General features: G+C 44.8%; 1 protein-coding gene across 2 annotated transcripts in view; it reads left to right on the forward strand.

The window, feature by feature from the left end:
• The window catches only part of LIN54 (lin-54 DREAM MuvB core complex component), an 825,244-nt gene that overhangs the window by 341,673 nt on the left and 462,212 nt on the right, over positions 1–21,359 (forward strand). For both annotated transcript variants that reach the window (XM_069626123.1, XM_069626122.1), the window contains exon 6: positions 120–336. In XM_069626123.1, coding sequence (XP_069482224.1) covers positions 120–336 — 217 coding nt within the window. The remainder of the gene's footprint in view (positions 1–119; positions 337–21,359) is intronic.

Consider the following 21,359-nt stretch of genomic DNA (forward strand, 5'->3'; position numbering starts at 1 on the left):
TAAAAAGGGTGTAAATTATGTTGAGGATGAAAGTAGGTTATATGTTTTTCTTTTTGTGTGGATAAAAGTATGCTGATATGATTTGTAACAGTGATTTTTTTTTTTTTTTTTTAATTTAGGGAGTGAAATCTACAGTGCAGACCATCACTGTAGGCGGAATGAATACTTCTCAGTTTAAGACCATCATACCTCTGCAAACCACGTCCAATGTTCAGCAGATTCAGGTTCCTGGCAGTAAATTCCATTATGTCAGACTTGTCACTGCTACAACAGCAAACACTTCTAATCAGTCAGCCATTCACAACCCCACTACCAACACGCTGACTTTACAGCAAGGTAAGCATTTATTGCTTTAAATTAGTCCCAATCAAATCCAAATGGATGGTGCTTATGTGGGTTGCTCTGGCATTATGAACCTCTCTAGAAGGCCCTGGATTCTGTATATTCAGCAGACTGACTTCATACTCAGTTTCTTTTTCCATGATCTGGTGAGTGCGAAGATGCTGCGCAGTAGAATGAGATTGATCGTTCATGGCCCCATACACTATGGGGTAAACTTAACAGGAGTCATTGAGTTTTCCTGGAGAGACTGTTGGATTCTAAAAAATAATGCTACTTCAGCAATTGTACTTTAAGCCTTACTTTTATCTTTTCTTGAGGAATTCTTTGTTACTTACTCGTAAATTCTATGTGAGTTAAAAAGTCTCTTCAGGAGTTGGTCAAGAGCAAGTCAATTACTCCTGGCAACTTATTTGTCAATATGGGCCTACATGTGTCATTATCAAATGACAGTACTTGGTTTATTAGTTTATATCTTCTTTTAAAAATGGACTAAAAAGTAATTTGTTAAACTCTACCAATGCACCTTCTGATATCACATGCTGCAGGACTATTTTTGTATCTGGCAGCATACACGGCAAACTATTTCTTGGCATGGCACAGCTACAGCACATTGTTCCCCAAATAATTAGTTTAGAGACCACCTGGCTTTGACCATCTTCTTAAAAAGCGGGAAAGGTAGTCTCTTTTTCTGAGTTGGGTAGGCAACATAGTCCACCGTTTTGGTCTCCAGAGCCTGGTGGCCAAGATGAAAATGATGCTCCCTACACTCCACCGCCCTCTGAATCGGTGCAGCACTACTAGTTTTGCATCGTGCAATGTCAATTATTTTATAAGGTGTTGAATGGCACCCAAGGCCTGATGTCCCATACAAAGCCTGATGTCCCGTACAAAGTGTTTTGTACTTCAATCGTTGCTGGTGTGACTGGGGTCAGGGAGCTGCCCGCATCAAGAGGGAATGGGGACCTATGTTAGCCTGGGGTGGGAGGCCTCCCAGGTTTTTCTGCCAAAGCCAGTCTTACTACAGAGGCGCGGTGTGGGAGTTGTGAGTGCCCCAGTCCCTGCCCCTCCTTTGTGCTTGTGTGCTTACCGTTGTCTATTAACCCCATGCCTGAAATGCACCATGATAGCTAAGTTTTCTCTTGTCCCATATGATTTTTAAGTACCAACATCCTTAACGCTTGTAAAGCCAGCAAGCAACCGGTCTGAGAAAGAAACCGCTGGGATGAATGAGCACCCCGCTCGGCAGCAGAATAGAAAATAGCCTCTATGGGAAACGGAAAAACCAAAACAGAAAGACAGCTGACATTTGCAGGTGTGTGGCGTGCTTCAGCAATTCCAACGTGGTCCCTCACAAAGACAATGTACATGCCTATGGCGGGACCACAGATGTGTCCCCTCTTCAATCCAGTGTCCCAAGCCTGCAGGAAAGCCTTTGCACGAACTTGGACACTAACCAAAATGTTAAATGCAGCGGCCGCCATTGTCTGAAACCGGTGGTCCTGTGTACGAGCAAGTGGTGAGGCTTAAAACCCATTTTGTATGTTTGCTCACCTGTTACACATTTGTGGGGAAAATAAAGACAGCGGTTGGCTCAGGGTTCTGCTGAGGGAGTGAGACAAACGAGGGAGCAGGGGGAGGATAAACAGTGGCACAATAAACTGCAAGGTGTGTGTAATTTGGGTTAGGTCAAGGGGGGGAAATGAGAACCAAGAGACTAAGCCTAGGAAGGAAGATGCTGAGGGGCATGGAAGAGTATTGTTGAGAGTGTAGACGGTGAGGTATTGGTTGGTGGGCAAAAGTGGTACTTGAATTTCAGTGAGCGTGCAAGCTGTGTTGGGAGGATTAATAGAGAAACTGGGTGAATGAGGCGACTTGGGGATGGTGAAGGAGGGGTGTCTGAGAGATGTGGGTGGGGCGTAGTGGAGAGTGGAAAAGTAGTAGTGGAGAGGGGAGAAGTTGTAGTAAGATCAAAGGTTGGATGTAGATAATAGAAGATTATAAGGAGACCTGGCGGAAGGAGACTGAGGGTATAAGGGTGTCGAATGAAAGGACTTGGAGAGGCATGTCTGTCTGGAAGGCACCCATCTATACATTGTGTTCTATTGGTGAACTTGGGTTGCAGACCACCAAGAACTTTCCCCGAGTGAGATTTAGAGATTTGCCTTTAAACCATCACTACCAGTCAGATCTTTTAGATAGCTGGGTTTACCGATCACTAGAGATCGCAGGATTTAGGTATGTCATGGCCAGCAATATACTAAAAAAGCCATGACCCGTAGTGAGCCCCCTTTTAAATCTTCAAATAAAAGCCATTGAACTGTCTTTAAGAGTTGGTGTGTTCTTGAGGTCATCTGACACACTGGGTGAGCAGCCATTGTAGTGAGTGGGACCCCGGCAGTTCAGGTGAAGTAACATTCGCATTACATTCTGCACCCAGTGCAGGCGATTTCGAAGGTTCTTACGGAGCCCCAGATACTGTTTGCATTTTCTAGATGTGATCGACCCATGATATTGTGGTTTGAACTTCAAAAAGTCCATTTCTTTTTGCGTAGTGGCTTAGGTTTAAAATCCCTTATCTGTTGCGGATATCTGAATAATTTAATTGTGATCTGTTTCTTCCTGTGGTTGCCATGTCATGAGGTGTGCTAACTTCGTGTGACTGACTTCCATTTGCAAAGGGGAGGATCCCAAATTACTTGAAATTGTATGAGCTCTAGTAAATGAAATCTTATCGGCCATGAAAGTCAGTTCGGCTAAACAGTCTCAATTTCAGACAGTGCTCTGTGTTTTAAAAATCAGTCTTTTTTTAAGATGGATTTTCAGAATCGGCCCTGGTAACAGATTCTGATGTTCTGATGAAGATCAAAATACACTGTCTAACCCAAACTCTTATCAAGGTGGTGCGACAGAGCAGTTCAGTTTATACTTGGAAGAGAGTGTGAAGGGCTCAGTTAAGCACACATGCAACACTGCATTTGAGTCCCCGCTCTGAGTGCTTCACACTATGTCCTGTGTATGCCCTGCATTTTGTAATATTTGTTATAACACTGATGTTCCCGCTCTGAGCGCTCTGCATTGCGTCATACGTATGCCCAGTATTGAGTATTGTGTGTAGTGTCACTTGTATGCCCAGAAGTGCGTATCTTGTACCTGCCTTTCATGCCGTCAAATTCGTGCAAGGCCAACCTAATCCTTAGACCCTTGTGCGCTCAACGCCCAGCCATTCCTGCACTAGAAGCCATATGTAGTCTTTCGCAGTCATTACTAGTATGGCCATAGGTATCAGAAATCTGATCGTGATTTAAACTAGGGTTTTAAAGTATGTTGTGCTCAGCCATGTGCCTCCCTTTTACAGCATACATCCAAATTGTCATATCCTCATTCATGTACATCAATAATAGCAGCAACCCCCTGCCACCAGACATGCACCACAAATCTAATCTTGCATCGTCATGCATCCGCTTATCCATGTACTTGAGCTTACCTCCATCGGACCACATATTTCCATCAGGATTCATACCACCCTGTCTCCATGCAGCACCTGCAGCCACACCACTCATATCCGAGTCTACACACTACAGTGTGCACACCCATGACAGGACCTCCTCAACACGGTCTGCAAATAACATTTAAGCACCCACCGACAGCCGTACGCTGCACAATGCATAATCATTCAACCACTATACCTAGAGCTAACATTGCTTGCCAAACAATTTATAGAAATACAACACTAGGCTCAAGATTCACGTCGACACTCTCCCCATAATTACAGACTCCTCACCAAGTTAGTCAACCCTTAAAAAAAACAGTGAACAACGCACCCTCACCTAAACATTCCACCACACAACCCAAACTGGTCATCACCCACATCTCCATCAAAGGGGCTCTCATCCATGCCAGATCATTGCCAGCCCATGCCCCTTTGACATTGCTGACTACAGAACGATACATGACCTTGACTTCTTGCCTGTCAGAGACTTAGCTACATACTGCCTCAGGACCCTCTCGCTCTTGCTGTCCCAGATAAATACTCCATCATCCGCCATGGCAGAGATTCCAATCTAACCAAAGGAGGCAGTATCGCCTTAATCTATAAAATATCACTAGGCCTTAGAATTGTTAACAATCAAACCTTGCCCTTAGCTGAACTATTATCCTTCAAGTTACTGACAGATCCCTCACGCACTATCACCATCCTCCTCATCTACAGACCCCCTGGTACCACATCCTCGTTTGAAGATGACATCTCTGGCCTCCTATCATCCAATACTAAGACTAACTCACAAGTAATTCTTATGGGCGATATGAATCCTAGGCTTTCAGGATCCCAAAGATTCCAAGGCACTAACCCTTGCCAACACAATCAATGAATTAGGTTTCCTACACTGCATAACGGAACCAACTCACAACAAAGGTAGAACAATAGATTGGCTCCCTGACCTCAATTGGAACACCACGATCATGTCCAATTCACGGTGTGCCTGTTCAGACCATCACATGATTTCTTTCATCATAAAGGATAATTTTCAAACGTAACATAACGCTAGATAAACTACTACCTCTACTTCAGCCAATCAACCGCTCTACAACACTTTGTGAACCTACTGCCTTAGTTGACCTTTATAATGACACATTACTTAATGCTATTAACACCCTAGCACCATTAAAACTGCAAGTCTAAACCGCGAGCACACCTAAACTTATTGTTCTCTCCGCACCTTAGATCCCCAAGCAAAATCAAGACCTGCAGAACCCCTTTGGAAAAGCTTACCGTCAATTGTTAACGAGGATAACTTCTCACTAGCATCCCTCAATTATAAAGAAGCTATTATCCTAGCCATAATAAATAACTTTAACGACCGCATCACCAAAGCCAATTCCAGTACAAAGTAACGTTTTAACTTTCTCAGATCTAGAATCACCTGCCCTGCCACCTGACACATGCACCAAATATATCTCTTAGTGTACTAATATTTAGAAAGCTCTACAAGACCAAATCCCCAAGTAAAATAGAAGCCAAAAAACTCCCACTACAGCCACTCATTCACCTACCACCCCGTCACCCAACATGCCAGGCGCAAACTCACAATCTATTTAAGTTCTCCCTCCTCTCTATCAGAGGTTGAGGATATCATCATGAAATTAAAACCCTCCAAATTCCAAGGGGAGATCTGCCCGGCTCCTATCATTAAGGAAGCAGCTAAAGTATTTGCCCCTTTTTAAGACATACCTTATCAATGCATCATCCAGTTCCGGCAATGTACCGAATAATCTAAAGGATGCATGGGTACTCCCACTACTGGAAAAAAAAAAAAAAACACTCTAGACCCAAACAATCCATGAAACTACAGACCCATCACCACAGTACCATTCCTACTGAATTCTGGATCAAGCAGCAGATCTGCAGAACAATCTTCTGGGTCTCAGACAATCAGAGTTCAGACCTAGACATGGGACCGAAACTGCACTAATTGACCAAGACCCAAATTCAAGCATTAAAGGACAAAGTCAAACAAGCCCTTCTCCTACTACTAGTTCTGTCTGCAGCGTTCGACCTAGTAAATCACATAGTCCTTTGTAACCATTTTAAGACTGCAGCACTCTTTTCCGACAAAGCCAATGCTTGGATCCAGTCGTTCCTAAATAATAGATCTATGAGGGTCTTTGCACCGTCCGCGTCGGCAGAGCCTTCACCTGTCACTTGCGGGGGTCCCTCAGGGCTCCTGCGTGTCCCCTACATTATATAATGTGCTCACAAAGCCCCTGTTCTTGATTATCTGGGTGTCACCTATACCAACTACGCAGACAGCACCCAGGTACTCTTCCCTATCACTGGAGACTATGCAACTGACAGCAACACTCTCAATAATATCTATCATCATACAAGCCTGTATGGCCAACCACAGACTATGTCTTAACAACGATAAAACTTAGGCTCTCCATCCAACCTCAACAAACCAGACAATCAATTTACCTCATTCATCATTGATGGCAGTACAATCAAAATATCCAAGGATGTAAAAACCCTCGGAGTTTACATCAGCTCTGCTCTTAGGCTAACACGACAAACCAATGCAATTGCCGCCTCCTCAGCTTATAGATGCAAATGAATCACTGCCTGCCGGCCATTCATTCACCACTGCTAACTATCACAATAGACAGAGCCTTAGTCATGTCAAAACTTTGCAATGCACTATATTTAGGAACCATCCAACAGAATCTAAACAAACTGCAGGTCATTCAAAATAATGCCAGAAGATCAGCTTTGGACCTACCAAGATCGCAACACATCTCGGAAATCAGAAGCAATCTGAATTGGCTGCACATCAAGCAAAGACTTATCCTCAAAACCCTATCACTTACTCATAAGTGCCTCGCCAACAGAGCACCCAAATATCTGACAAACAGTATATCACGTAACACATCTGCCAGACCCACGAGATCTGCTCAGACGCACTGCCTGAAGATGCCTTAAGATGCCTAGGTACAACCTACAAAGAGCAGGAGGGATTAGCTTTCCAGTATTAGCAGCCAAAAGCTGGAATACTCTTCCGCTAACACTACGATCTGAACCCTCTTACTGTCATGATCCCAGTAAATGAGCACAGTTCCCATTCAGGCATACTGGAGAGAAAAAAGGACAACACATCAGTCAGCAGGTTTACAGGGGCTACAAGCCTGGCACAAATGGCATTTGTATCATTCATTGTATTGCACCCTTAGGCTATCATAGTGCTTACATTGGTTTTCATACATTGAACCTGGCCGCCGCCAGGTCCACGGATAACTTACAGCACATTGTATGCCTTTTGCAGAGGGAGCTACTTAAGCCCCGCCTCTGATGGAGTGCTCGCTCCGTGTCTGCTCTGTTGACAGCGGGTAACGCTAACAGTGTCTCTCCTCATAGATCCTGTCAAAGGGAAAAGACGAAGATATTAGTTTCCTCAGAAAAACAATTCCATTGTTATTTCAAAGACTTACCGAACCGAAGTATTTTCCGAAGTGTTTCTTCAGTCGGCTGTTGTTTCTTAGCCGCAGCACCGTCTGTCGGAAGTTCCCTCAGAGCCACAGCATCTTCTTCGCAGCAGTCTTCGTTCGCAGTCGCAGTACCTTCATACAGTACCTTCATACAGAGGTTTTCCTCTGCAGACTCTGCAGCTTCCGAAGGTATTTCTTCTACAGCTTTCCGAAAACCTGCAAAACAAAAGGTATTTCATGAATGAAATGAATAGAAATAAGATAGAGAAAGTTTAAATAAGTTACGTACCTGAAGTGTCTTCAAGTGTTCACCGCTTAGTTTTTTCTGCGTTCTTCTCTGAAGGCTACAGTTTTGTGCATAGTGTGTAAAGGTTTCTTCATACAGAGATTAGTTGCAGTCATTCTGCAGCCACAAAATGTTCCTGTCATCCAAGAACCTCTTAATATAAGGAAAAATATTAGAGCGATCTCTCCAAGGTAGCGTCAACTTTGAAAATTAACGAACTATAATTATTGTCTCGAATACTTACCCAAAACAATTTGGAAACACAAAGACATTATTAAAGACAAGAGTTTTTTGAACACCGCAGCCTTGCAAGTTAAAAGCTCTCATACCAACTTGCCCCTGTAGACTACAGTATGATGAGCTCCACAAAACATACACACAGATGAGAAGGGAGGGATTATCAAAGGCACACTACTCCACAGTATTTTCCCAAGAAAGAGGTATTACAGTAGTTCTATTGTATTTATTGTCGTTTACACAGGAGAAGAATCCTTAAAGTGCCCAAGTATCAGATCCACTGGCTGAGAGACACATTACACTCCCGAGGAGTCCAGGTAAGCGTTACTTATCACAGGTTCAGAAACAATGCAAAGCTATGGCGGCACAAACAAGAATGCAGCAGCTCTCTGTGAAACCGTCCATATTGAAACTGCTTCTCAAGCAGTAAACCATGAGTTGTACAGCTTCTTAACTATTTGTAAATATGTAATTTTATACTATAATGCCTAGCCCAGCTACACCACTGTACCATTGTTCTTCTCTATATGTATAAAATTGTAATGATAAATGTATGTAATTATGTAACATGTAAACAAAACGCCCAGATGCCTCATTACGCTCAACCCAACCCCGGTTCCTCGGTTCCGCAACCCTACTACATCTAAGAAGGATGCAAACCTTACTGGTCTAAAACTACCATCAACCTTTTTCCCGATCAGTACAATGGTCAGCCCGGCTTCTTGGCCTTTGAGAACAAGATCACGTATGAAATACAACAACTACTTAAAACCAGAAATCACATAAAATACAATCTATCAAGAGACGAAAGAGAGGCCCTGTAATATCTGCAAAACAACAAATCGCTGGTTATCAAACAGCGTACAAAGGGGGCGGAATTGTCCTATGGGACAGAAAAGACTATGACATAGAAGTAAAAAATAAGCTGGGCAATGCCATGTTCTATCAGATCCTGGACAGAGATCCAACTGAGAGATTAAAAGAAGAGATCACAAGTCTTCTGCGTCATGCTCTATTAGAAGGCTGGATCGATGCAAATGAACGTTTTCTGATTAACTCCAAACCTACGACACCAGCCTTCTATGTATTGCCTAAAATACACAAGAACTCCACTATACCACTCTATCCTAGAGCCACTGTTTTATATCTGTTGATTGGTTCTCACGCCCGTTTATGTAGGAACGCATTTATTTCACAAAGGGCATGACTAGCATGATCTATGTCCTCAAAGGTCTACAAGTTGACCACAGGGATATTTTGGTCACCCTAGATGTCACCTCGTTATACACGAGTATTCCTCCGCAAGACTGTATACGCGTGATTGAACACTATTTAAATTAACGCACAACCCCACAGCATTCATTTTAGAGTGCACCAGAATAGCTCTCACGGAATTTCTTTTTTTTCTATATGAAGACTCCTTCAACCAAAAACAGGACCAGCATGGGTGCCACATTTGCACCAGATCTGGCCAATCTGTTTATGGATAACTTAGAAATCCACTCCATCTATCAAGACAATCCACACAAAACAAGTATCCTTAGCTGGCACCAGTTTATAGACGACATCTTTATGATTTGGAGAGGATCAATTCAGAACTTGGCCGAATATATCAAATGTACCATCAATCATATGTATAAAATGTTGTTCTTAGATTTAGAAATAATAAAGACCCACAAAGGAACTCTAGAAATGGTCCTTTTCAGAAAACCAACCATCAAGAACATGCTGTTGGAATACCATGGTTTCCATCCACAAGGCCTAAAAGAAAGTCTACCGATTGGACAGTTCTTAAGAATATGTAGAAACTGTACCCAAACAGATTGAGTACCATAGCAAAATTCTTAAAAGTAGACTTCAAGAATGAGATACCCGAGAAAAAAAAAATACAAAGAGCCTATAAAAGAGCCAAGCATACCAACAGAGACTCCTGCCTCAATCCACAGATGAAAACAAGGATAGATAAGATCATATGCGTTACCTCCTTTACCCCAATCAGTAATGTGCTGAGAAAAACCATTACAAAAAAAGGGCACATTTCGATTTTGACCCCAAGCCTCCAAGTTTCGCTTTTAAGCGACAGAAAAACCTCAGAGATAACCTAGTTCATACATACCCTGACCGCTACAAGGTAACATTAAAGCAAAGTACTGTATGGGACCTTCCACCAATAGTCGGCCACTTTAAATGTGGCAAATGCTTGGTATGTTCACTGACCAAAACTTTTAAAAGCATTGACTTCAAAGGCAAAGAATGGAGCCTCAATGGAGCTACTGCTTTCTCGCCGTGCTTCCGACTGACTAGCATTAAAGTTCCACAGGCACTGCTCTGCTGTCTCTGGTAAATATGTCCTGAAGAAAGCGGGAAGTAATGAGATACTGCTGAAACCGGTGGACAACAGATCCAGGATTGATGACCTAGATCCCGTGTTCGATACAAATGGAAGTGGTAGACACGGCACAGACATAGTAGCATCTTTTTAAGATAAGCAGCCCCAACAAGATTGATAGCTGTTTTTTGGTTTTAGAAATTCCTTGATTAGTAAAATGAAGGCTTTGAGTAACCACACAGATTGAAAGGAGATGACGACAAAGTAAAAATATCGACCTTCATGATGTGTGCAACATTTTAGCAGGAAAGTAGTGAGCAAGGATAGGGATAGAGTTCACCTCCTTTTGTGTACCCTTGACAGTTGTAATATTAGTAACCACCGAGGGCGAGCCCCTTACCTGTAGAGAAGGCCAATTAGCTCATTACATACGTAACAACATAAACCCACTGATATTTTTTGGTTCATAATTCAGGTAATGAAGCCTTCAAATAGAGGTGGAGACAGATACAGCAATGAAAGTGCGAACAAAAATGGATTTACAAATTAGATGCAGTAAGAAACTAATTAAACTCCTCAGTGGAGTGGGGGATCTTTGTGTGAATTGCGTTTTGGCTCTGCTTTAACATTGGAGACTTGAACATGGGGTTTTGGATCATGTCACAAATACTGCTGTAAAAATATACAAGAAACAGTCATTTGAACAAATCTACTGCCAAATGCAAGTTTATGGTGCAAGCAAAAGACACAAAACACATGCTCTCAACATCATATGAAGCACCTCCACGTGGCAAAAGAATGTTTTATTTTATTTCATTTGAGTTTTCTACTCCATCTAAGTAGTTCTGACATTGCAAAACTCATATGGAAAAAACAGATCTGTAAGTAAAAGCATTCCTGACAATTAGCATTAAGAACACATATCCATAGAAATAACACAAAGGAAACTACAAGGAGAACATTGTTTCGTGTTGATACACATGAATGAGCTAGATTCTAAAGATGGCGACAGGATAGCGCCACTATACACAATCTAATGGCATCAGCAGCCGGAACACTCCGAACTGTCACGTGATGAGACTTTCACGATCAGGTGACCTGCTCCAAGCACGGTTTAACCCAGGACTAAGGAAGTGCCTGTGCGTTTTGTTCCTATAATCCGAAAGCAGCAGTTAAAAAAAGGCAAACTCGAGGAATCGGAGTACCTGCACGAACACCACGGAACAAAACAAGTAAGTGATAATTGGTATCACTGACTAGGTCATTCAGTAATCAACACTGGGGACCACGTCACAGCACCCAATCATATCACGTGTCTCTATACAAAAGGAAAAATACTCAGTACTAGGCACGCAGAAACCAATACTGAGTGTTTTTATTCCCGTTTATCGTTGATTTAAAACTGCCAGTGCAAGAGGCAGTGCCTTCGCTATGCGAGAGACGCAGCAACAGCACTGAAATCACAGAGCAGCTTGATGGAAACCTTCGTGCTGCTACGACTCGAAAGAAACAAGTACGTACATACACGCAACTGCAGCCTGGAACCCTAATTGACATTGGTAATTAACGATATAAACTATCAAAGTTAAATGAAATTCGAGGCATTTCTCCTGTTAGAAATGAATGTACGAAATACTGCAATTTAAAACAAATTTCTGCTTGAAACTCATAGATGCAGTTCGATAATACATGGGCAATTTCCATTGCTTTCATAGATGAACATTGCTTTTGACAACATCTAACGACTGAGACGCATATATGACCATTAAAGCAAAAGTATCATAGAACTATATGATTGGTAGGTCATAACCATTGATTAAAATTAAAAGAACACCAATTGCACTTATTGAAGCTCCCAAATATTAACAGACATCAATTATATTCTCTTTAGAAGCCAAGTCCTCATCAAGAATCTGTCAATGAGGTCAAGACGCCCAAATACAACCTGTACATGAATGTGAAGGTTAGTGCCTAACTCCACCATCCAAAGAATATGACTTCGCACCATTCCGTTTTTCCTTTTTTTTTTTCTTTTTTTTTTATTGAGCATTTTTCAATCGAGGATGGATACCGTTCAAACACATGTTCATTAATGAAGAACAAAAGTCAAAAACCAAACCCCTTGAATTCCCCTGTGTTCAAACGGGAAGCATTAGACAATCCTCTGAGTAAACCAACTGATTTCAATTGGGAGAAGTACCAAGGAGGCTTTAAACCAGTTATCTGTAGGCCTCAAGGAAAGGAACCCACTCCATTTCTCTGTTTGGTGAGAGGTCCTGTAGAAGGCCAGTTATGCTTTCCATGCTATAAAGGTCTTTGGCTTTTCTCGCCCAGGAGGCCTCTGTCAGAAGCAAGAAGTGAATCATGTGAGGCACCCTCTTCCACTGGTCGTCTTGTTGCTCCAGGCTAAAAAGGACCAGCCTAGGGTCCAAGTCCCGGGGGAACCTCAATCTTTCTGACCCAAGCCAGGGCCTCCTTCCAATGTGCTTGGGGCAGGCCCACCACATGTGCCAGTAGTCTGCCTGGACACCACAGCCTCTCCAGCACATGGAACTCGTCTGAGCAAACATTTTAGAGTCTTAAGGGGTCGAACTGCCACCTATGTAACAGTTTTATTCCATGGAGTTTGTACTGGGCGGAGATCGACGTTTTGTGTGCTGATCTGCACATTATGGACCATAGGGCCCATGTCTTTCTCCCACCTTTTTCGGGGATCTTATGTTTTGGTCCCTCTCACGCCGAGGAGTGCCGTAAATAGTCTTGAGATTAGACCTTTAGTGTTTGCTGATTCGCTCAGGATTCTTTCCAAGGGCGTGAGATCTCTCATGAGTTTATCCTTCCAATTCGCTGCTGTTAGTTTTCCCTTTAGTTGCAGGAATTTAAATGCCTCTAAGGGTCCTATTTGGAGTCCCCCTCCAAGTCCTGGATTAATTTGTAGCCCTTTGGCTTTATTAACTGGCCAACTTTTTCGAGCCCTGCCTCATACCATCCCTGGGACCGTTGTGGGTCAGTGATGCCATCTTGGACCGGCGGGGCCCAGATGCAACTCCTGGGGAATGGCCAGGTTGTGAGTCACTTCATTTCACCCTTATTCCAACAAACCCACAAGAGATCCATTGCAAAGTGATTGATGACATTTTCTGGGAAGGACTCCTCTTGTGTGCTCCATTATTTCCAGGGTCTTCCTCATAGCGTCTGCTCCCCCTGTCTTTTATGAAGCCCACCTGGTCCGGGTACACCAGGCGGGGCGTAATGTCCTCCATGCGGGTGAAAAGAACGCTGGTGTATACTTTCGCATAAGCATTAAGGAGCGATATCGGTCAATACGACTTGCAGCATGCGGGGGGGTACCTTCCTGCCTTGGGGATCACTACTATGTGTCCTGTTGAGAATGACGGTAGGGCCTGGCCCGGTTTCTTATGTGATTGAACAGGGTAGACAAATGGGGGGGGGGGGAGGAGAGGCTGTCTGCAAACTGTTTGTAGAAACCCATGGTGAATCCTTTCTGGCCCCCCCCCCTCCCCCCCCCGGAACCCCTCCTGGTGGCAGCCTCTTTATAGCTTCCTCAACTTCTTTCGGCGTGATGTCTGCTTCCAGGAGGGCTCGCTCAGTGTCTTCAGTGTCTTAGAGACGAGTCAAGCCTGCCGCTTCTATGTACTCATCCATCTCTCTATCTGCCCTGACCCCCTCAGTGGTGTAAAGGTTGCTGTAGAATTTAGCGAATTGTTCAGCTATTTCTGCTGAATATCACACCTGCTCCCCCTCCTCTGTTTGAATGACTTCAACCCATCTGTCTGCTCTTTGGGGCCTCAAGCCTGGAAGCTAACATTTTGTCTGCCGTATCGCCCTTTTCATAAAAGGTCTGCTTCAAGAACCTTAGCTTTCTTATGACCTCTCCCATCCGCATGGCTTTCAGTTCTTCTCGTTTCCTTTTGAGGGTTATAAGGTGATCCTCACAGTACGAGCCTTGACAGTGCAGCCTCCCCTCAAGCGCTACAATTTCACCCCTTAGTCCATCTTCCAGAATTTTACATTCCCTCTTGTACCTCGCCCCTTCTCTTATGAGGTGGCCCCTCCACACCGATTTACCCGCATCCCACACTGTGTTCACGTCCACCTCCCCGTTGTTGATTTGAAAGTACTCATCCATTGTCGTGCACAGTTTTTGTTCCTCAACAAGGTGTCGTTACATCTCCTCCTGGTATTGCTATGGCCAATCCCCTCTAGTTCCAACACTGTGATGACCATGTCATGGTCCGACCATGCTACTGGACGTATTATACTGTCATGTACCCTGGTCTGTTCTCTTTGTCGATAAGCAAGTAATCGATCCTTGTGAAGGTGTCCTGCACCTCTGATTTGAATGTGTATCCCCTTTTCCCCGGGTTGCAGGACCTCCAAACATCTACCAACCCCTCCTCCTCTAGTGTGACTTCAAATCTACTGGCATCATCCCTCGGGGCACTCTTTCCTTGCCCTTGTTTGCTGCCTGTCCATTTGGGGGTCTGCCCAGGTGTTAAGTCCCCCCCACCATGACCAAATCTTCTCCCTTCCTCCTGCGGGACGCTAGGGCGACTTCGTTGAATGGACCCTGCCCTTGATTGCGTGTATACACTCCCACTAGTGCGATGCGAGAGGCTTCCCATTCACCCCAGACTATTGGGCGCCTGCCTTCCGCTGACTGCTCAACTATTTGGTTTTCTAGCCTGAGCTGCTTGCTCAAGAGGACCCCCGCTCCACCCTTCTTTTGTTCCCCCTGATGCCCAGAATGGTTGTCCCACCGCTCTTCCCCTCAAAGGTCTTTCTTCTCCCGCCTTAAGCCTGGTCTCCTGTATAAAAAGGACATCTAGTTCTGCTCTTTCGAATTCTCTTAGCAGAAGGGATCTCTTGGTTGGCGAGTTGAGCCCCTTCACATTTAAAGTTCCCACCCTTAATGTGGATCTCCCAGACCATGTGATGGTACTCTCTGTTCCCACTAAGCTGGATCCCATTCTGATAGGCTGTAGTGCTCACTCCTGTCCCGCTCTCCCCGTTTCCCAGTTGTTTGCTGATCCGTTTGCCCCCCCTCCTGTAACCATAACCATAATTTACCCCATAAACAGAACCATAGCCCTAGTGAAAAGCTCAGGTCCCATAGTTTGAGACGTCGTCCTAGGACTGTGGGCCACCAGGGTTTGAAACGCTGCCCCCTCGCCCCCCCCCCCCCCCCGGGGCATGCATCAATTGGCTAACCCATGGTCATATCTCCTTCTGTTCTCATGTTTCTCTTTGTGTTTGTGTGTTGTTTTTAGTGTTTGTGTTTAAATGTCCTATGTGATCCCTTCTCTCCTACCTTCTCAAGGGTGCTTCAGTGGTGAGACAGGGTTTGGTTTGAAGTACTTTCTTCCCATTTTAGCCCTTCTTTCCCTGTAGGTGTACCTCCTTGCTCCTCAGTCTGTGAGAGCGGGGCCACATGTGGCCCCCGGGACCTCTGGCGCCCAATTGATCCGTTAGACTGCTCAGGGCTTGTTTGGCTTTTTCTTCCGGCGTGGTGACTCTGTAGTCCTCCCATTTGTATTCAAATGCTAGGTCAAATGGGTAGCCCCATCTGTATCGAATTGCCTGCTCCGTGAGCCCCATCGTGAGCGGCCTGCATGCCCTTCTTGCCAGAGTGAAACTTGAGAGGTCCTGAAATATTTTAATTTTGGAACCCTGGAATTCAATGTCCTGCTTCTGCTTCACCTTGATAAGGATTTCTGACTTCTCTTTTTATTTCTGGAATTTAACCACAATTGTCACCGATGTTCCTCCCTCGTTTTCGAACAGGAGGTCTATGTCCTGAACCTTTCTTTCCACCTGCTGCGGAGTCTCACCCCCCAGCCTCAGGATCCACAGATTAGACCTTTCCCTGTTTTCCATGTCCATCTTGTGCGCCATTTCCTCCCCTCGTAATTCAATGTCCTAATTCTGCCATTCAACTTCATTTCTAGCAAGTCCACATTGAGCTTGTAGTTCTCTAGGTTCTCCACTTTTTCTTCTATTCGGTCCACCTTCCCCCTTATTTCGGTGATTGTTGTCTAGAGTTATGACCGGAGCACCTTCATTTCCGCCATGTCGTCCTTGGTGGCGGCCGCAACCATTGCCAACTTGTCGCTAGAGGCTGACTTTTGCTCACCTAGATTCGGTCTTCTGTATTGCTGTAGTCTGGTGATGGGCCCCCTTTGTCTGGGTGCCCCACCTATATTTCTCCTCCTCCAGGGCAATTGTTTGAAGTACTGCGCTGGGTTCTCGATGGCTGTGCAGTAGTTTCCATGCTTCCTTCTTTATTGGACGGGCCCAGCCTTGTTTCTGGGTGCCGCTGCTTTCGGTTTAACTTTTCGTGGGAGCTCTGGCCTCACTTGTAGTAGGGCGAAGAGCCTTCAGCGTGGTGGGCAGCTCACCTCGATATTTCCCCTGTGCTTGTCCTGGGGAGCACTTACATCTGCTAACCGACTCCTTTCCAACAGGGGGCTTTGTCTCTTCTTGCGCAGTGCTTTCTGGTTTATTCTCTGCTGCTCCTCATCCGTTCGTCTTCGCGGGGGCGGCCGTATTATCTTTTGTTGGCTCCAATCCCCCACCTCTTACCGCGTATGCCCGCGTGGGTCTGGCGGTTCAAGTCATCACAGCCCAGCCCTTTGCCCTCATCCTTCTAAGGGCCCCAGGCTTCTCTGGCTCTCGTGAGCATTCTTAGTCTCCCCTCCCGGGGCTTCCGCCCGTGTTCAATGCCTCACCTCTTTTTGTATGGGATTTACCTTACTGGAGGGTTAGGATCTCTCGCCTCCGCGCCACGTTTCACCTGGAGCTCATTCCGGGTGCGATGTCTGTGTCACCCTCACGTGGTATCCACTCTTTTCCTTGGGCCCCAACGTTCAGGCTCCCTGCCGGGGGTTAGCTTCCTCTGCTCCCCCGTGTGCAGCGATTGCCTGCGGACCTGCGTGGTTCCTCTCTGGGGGCTCTCCAGGGCCTTTTACTGTTGGGTCCTTCCAGCCTGGTTGGGGGTTCCCGTTGTGCAGCCCTGCTGCGCAGGGTCTCTCGATATGGTGGGCCTCTCCGTGGCACCTTCCGATCACTGCATCGCACAGTGACACGAAGTTCCTCAGTCTCTCTTGGCTTGGCACCTCCTCTAACATAGCTTCTTCCCGTACTTGTTTGTGTCTCCCCGCCGCAGATGCTGCTGATTCCCCGGACTTGTACCTCCTACAGATCACTGCCATGTGCCGCCCATATATCGCCCTCTCCTTGCTACTGTTCATATAGCCACATGGCATCTCAATGCTCCGGTGCTCCTTACGGCAGCACCAAGGGTCTCCTCTCACTCGCGGCGCCTGCCAGGTCCTGGGATCTCCGCCTGCTCCTCTCCCTCACTCTGTTCGTTTCACGCGTTCTGGGCTTCTCCTAGCTGTTACCACGGCTTTAACAGCTTCTGGGATCCGCTCCTTTCTTTCGCGGGCGAGTGCTTACTGTGGCTTGCCTCCAGGATCCGGCGGGTTGCTTCGGCTCTCTTCTGTGACCCTCAGCCTCTGTATCCGCTCACCAGTGCATAACGCGGCTGGGCTCTTCTCCCGTTCCGGCCGCCCGCCATTTTTCGATACACTGCAGGGGGATAGCCCAGCCTAGTGTAAGCTACTAAACACTGGATTTTCACCCCCCAGCTGGACAGGTTCTCCTTCCCACACGATTCCGACACACACATAGTCTTTCTTATTACTTTTTCGTTCGGGGTCAGCTCTTAATCATCTGTTATTATCCCACGGGGCTTGGAGCCGAGCGTCGGGCAGCCATTGCCTTCTGCGCCCCCTGGTTGGCTCCCTTTCATTTTTATTTTTTATGTGTAGTTTTAATTGAATTTCATACATGTTTTTTGCATTATAGAGGGTGTGAAACATCTATTGAAAATAAGGGGTTCCTGTGAAACAACCATACAATTTGAAAGAATTTGCTCTGTCCTGAAGACGGCTACAGCAATAGAAAAAGGCACCAGGGATAGTGCCTTGTATAGCTCTTAATAGCCGAAACATACGTCGACAATTCCAAAGGCTAGAGTACCATGCCTAACTGATGGAGATTATAACTCAGATTCTCCCTAAATAATGTGATAAAAAAATAGGACTATCACAAACGAGTAAATAACAAATTAGTATGATCTGTATAGTTTGTGTCCCGATTCTGTTCTGTAGAAAGACCATTAAGTATGTGAGAGGACAGTAGATCACGTACTAACCACACATTTTCTTGAAATATATGAAATGACAAATGCCTGTGAGAAATGTAAAATAACTTTTATGAGTCTGTAACAATTGTATATTCCAGCAGTATTTTGACTGCAAAACCTTTTTTTAATAACTTTTTCATAGTGAAATTTGCATATAATTTGTTTTATACTGAAATGGTGTGGAGCAATTTCAAAGAGTTTGTCTACAAAAATGGTACAAGTATTCAGCGATTAATTGGTGCACGTTCCTTAACAGTTTAAGTGAGGGAGGGGTAATTGCCTCCACAACCTTTCTTTTGTGTAGTATCTTCCCTCTGGAAGGCAATCCCCCGATAACAAAAACAGGGATGCACCCACATATAAATCCTTCATCACAAACACATACTTTTGCCAGGAAATGGACTGGGAACCGGACATTCCCAGCCCCCACACCTGGCCACTAACACATGCCTCTGCTTTGCCTGGGCAAGCTGAGGTTTACTATGGGGTACAAATGGCCCAAGAAGGCCGAAATACAAAATGGCTAAAGGATAGTTGACAATCTTGTGGCACTGCCATTTTATAGTAAATTGTTCAATAAATAAACGCATTGTGCAGTAAAATGCTTAAGTGGCCTAAATTTGTTTTAGATACATGTTAGGAAAATATCTGTAGTCACCAGTCAGTCTTGAACGCATTATGAAAATAGCCATGAAGTTGAAAAAAAATGTTATAGGGACACAAAGTATCCCTATCGCATCTCACTGTAAGGGGATGTGTGCAGTGTGAAGTAGAGAATTTCACAATCGAGGATGGTGTAATGAATCCTACGGATCCCTCACTGAAACCCAGGCTAAAGTCTCTGCCCAGGTTGCCAGGGAAAGGCAGACACATTCTAACCTTGAGGGTGGTGTGCTGTGGAAGGACCACCTGGGAGGAGACCAGCCCAGGCTGGTGAGATCATCTAGTGGGAGGAGACACAGTATGTGTCCTTTGAAAGGGAACATCTTTCTAAATTGCCAAAGCAGGTTATGACTTATTGGCATTATAATATATCTGAACCACACCTAAAATCTGTGGCTGTGGACACAAGTACTATAAAACCTGAACAATCCTTATCCACAGAATGACCCCACAGAATAACCCTTCAAAGTATTTCAGGATAAAGGCACTCCTTACTCCCAAAGGTATAATGGAAAGGAATCTATAAGACACATTCTAATGATTTATCCCTAAATGACTCCAAGGAAACTAAATCTACCCTTAAAATGAAGTTATTTAAAATAACTAACTTTGTTGGGAACTACAAGTCCCATGAGTACTGGAACGAGGAAGAGCATTGAAGAGGCATGCTGTAGTTCATAGTCTGGCAACTGAGCAGGACAGCCTTCTCAATATCACTAGGCCTAGTAAGATCGTTGTTTTGTTATCCCCTGTTCCCCTCCCTTGCCTTGTCGCGCTCCGAAACACCTGTGTATGAGCGCAATAGAAATAAAATATCAATCAAAAAGCCCACACGTGAAGGAACCTGGAAGGCATAAAAGGCCCCCCTCAGGTGCAGGTAATTAAAAGGAGCTGCAACTGTGACTGGAGTGCATGCTGTAGTAGCAGAAGCAGAAAGAAGACCACACGGAGCTGGCAAACCAAGCAGAAGTGGGAGAACCGGAGGGACAAACTCTGTAGAGGCAGCAATGTTGTCTTTCCCCATGTGAGCCTGATAGCTGTGGTTGCCATGCTGGGAACGTGTCAGACCCGAGGAGTTGTTGTCAAGCCATGGGTCTCGGGAGCGAGAGGGGCTCCTTAAATGATGCCTGCAGGCTTTTAGCGCTATACAAATATAAAAATAAATATCTAAGCGACCCAATTTCTTTGAGGAGAATGGGAAACAGAATAAACCCTATAAAGAAATCTATGCCCCCAATGGAATTTGCCTCTAAAGACCCTCATTTGGCTCTCTGACAAGGTGGGGCATTCAAATTGCTCTACGACTAGCTGAGGTTTCTGCTTAACCGATAACCAATTTCAACCTCTGACTTCATTGGATGAAATTGATTGACTCCCAAAAGTTAGTAATGCTCGTTCTAAAAACAGAAATGTTCCAACCGCTTGACTCCTTTTTACCTGTGAAAATGAGTTCCAGGAATATTGCAGTACACATATGTTGGACAATAGTAAAATTGTTTAGCATCCTTTGATATACATTTAGTGCAGGAAACATTGGCAAGTGATGGTATACATATAGATTGTTTTGTTACCTTTCAAATTATGGCCAAGATGAAGAGCTGAGGTATAAACAGTGGGGCACTTGCCATGTCTGTCGAGTCAAAGCTGCCATTGAATGTAAAGCGTTCGTACCTAATTTCTCATGTATAATTAGTAGTTATTTTGCATAACATGGGGTCTCCACTGGTCTGTTTGGGAACTTTTTATCACTGTCCTAAATTGAACTGAATTCTCCTTTTAACTAACTTAAAACTACCTTAGACACTCTTGGGTCCAGTGAATGAACCACCAGGTTGGGTTATTGTTGGGAAAGATTTTGTTTTTCTCCTTTGCATTCGTAGATTCCCGAGACCCCCCAGACCCCCCAGTCTTTTTGCTCATTTTCTAAACCTGTACAGCCTTTTGGAGGCCAGTCAAGCCTTCTGTTTTACGTTGCTTGCTTATTTTGCTCACCTTTACCTGTGCAGCTGACTAGTCCCCAAGACTGTCAGTACTGAGAGACTATGTTAAAATATGAAATTGCAAGAAAAAATTGCACACATCACCCTACAGTGAAGTGTAGCTAGGATACTTTGTATCCTTCTAATGTTTAACCTAATGGCTCGGGGGCTGGGGGGAGACTGGCACTCGGGAAGCTGCTGCTCCAGTTTTATTTTCGGTCTCACTTTGTGCGCTAAATCCCTCAGACTCTTTGGGGCCTGCTGGCATATTTATAGCGGATTCGCCCTGCATGGTGTGTGCCTCCCACCGTTTGG

Source organism: Ambystoma mexicanum, chromosome 6p, assembly GCF_040938575.1.
Source record: "Ambystoma mexicanum isolate Mex_15411 chromosome 6p, UKY_AmexF1_1, whole genome shotgun sequence".
In the NCBI taxonomy this organism is placed as follows: Eukaryota; Metazoa; Chordata; class Amphibia; order Caudata; family Ambystomatidae; genus Ambystoma; species Ambystoma mexicanum.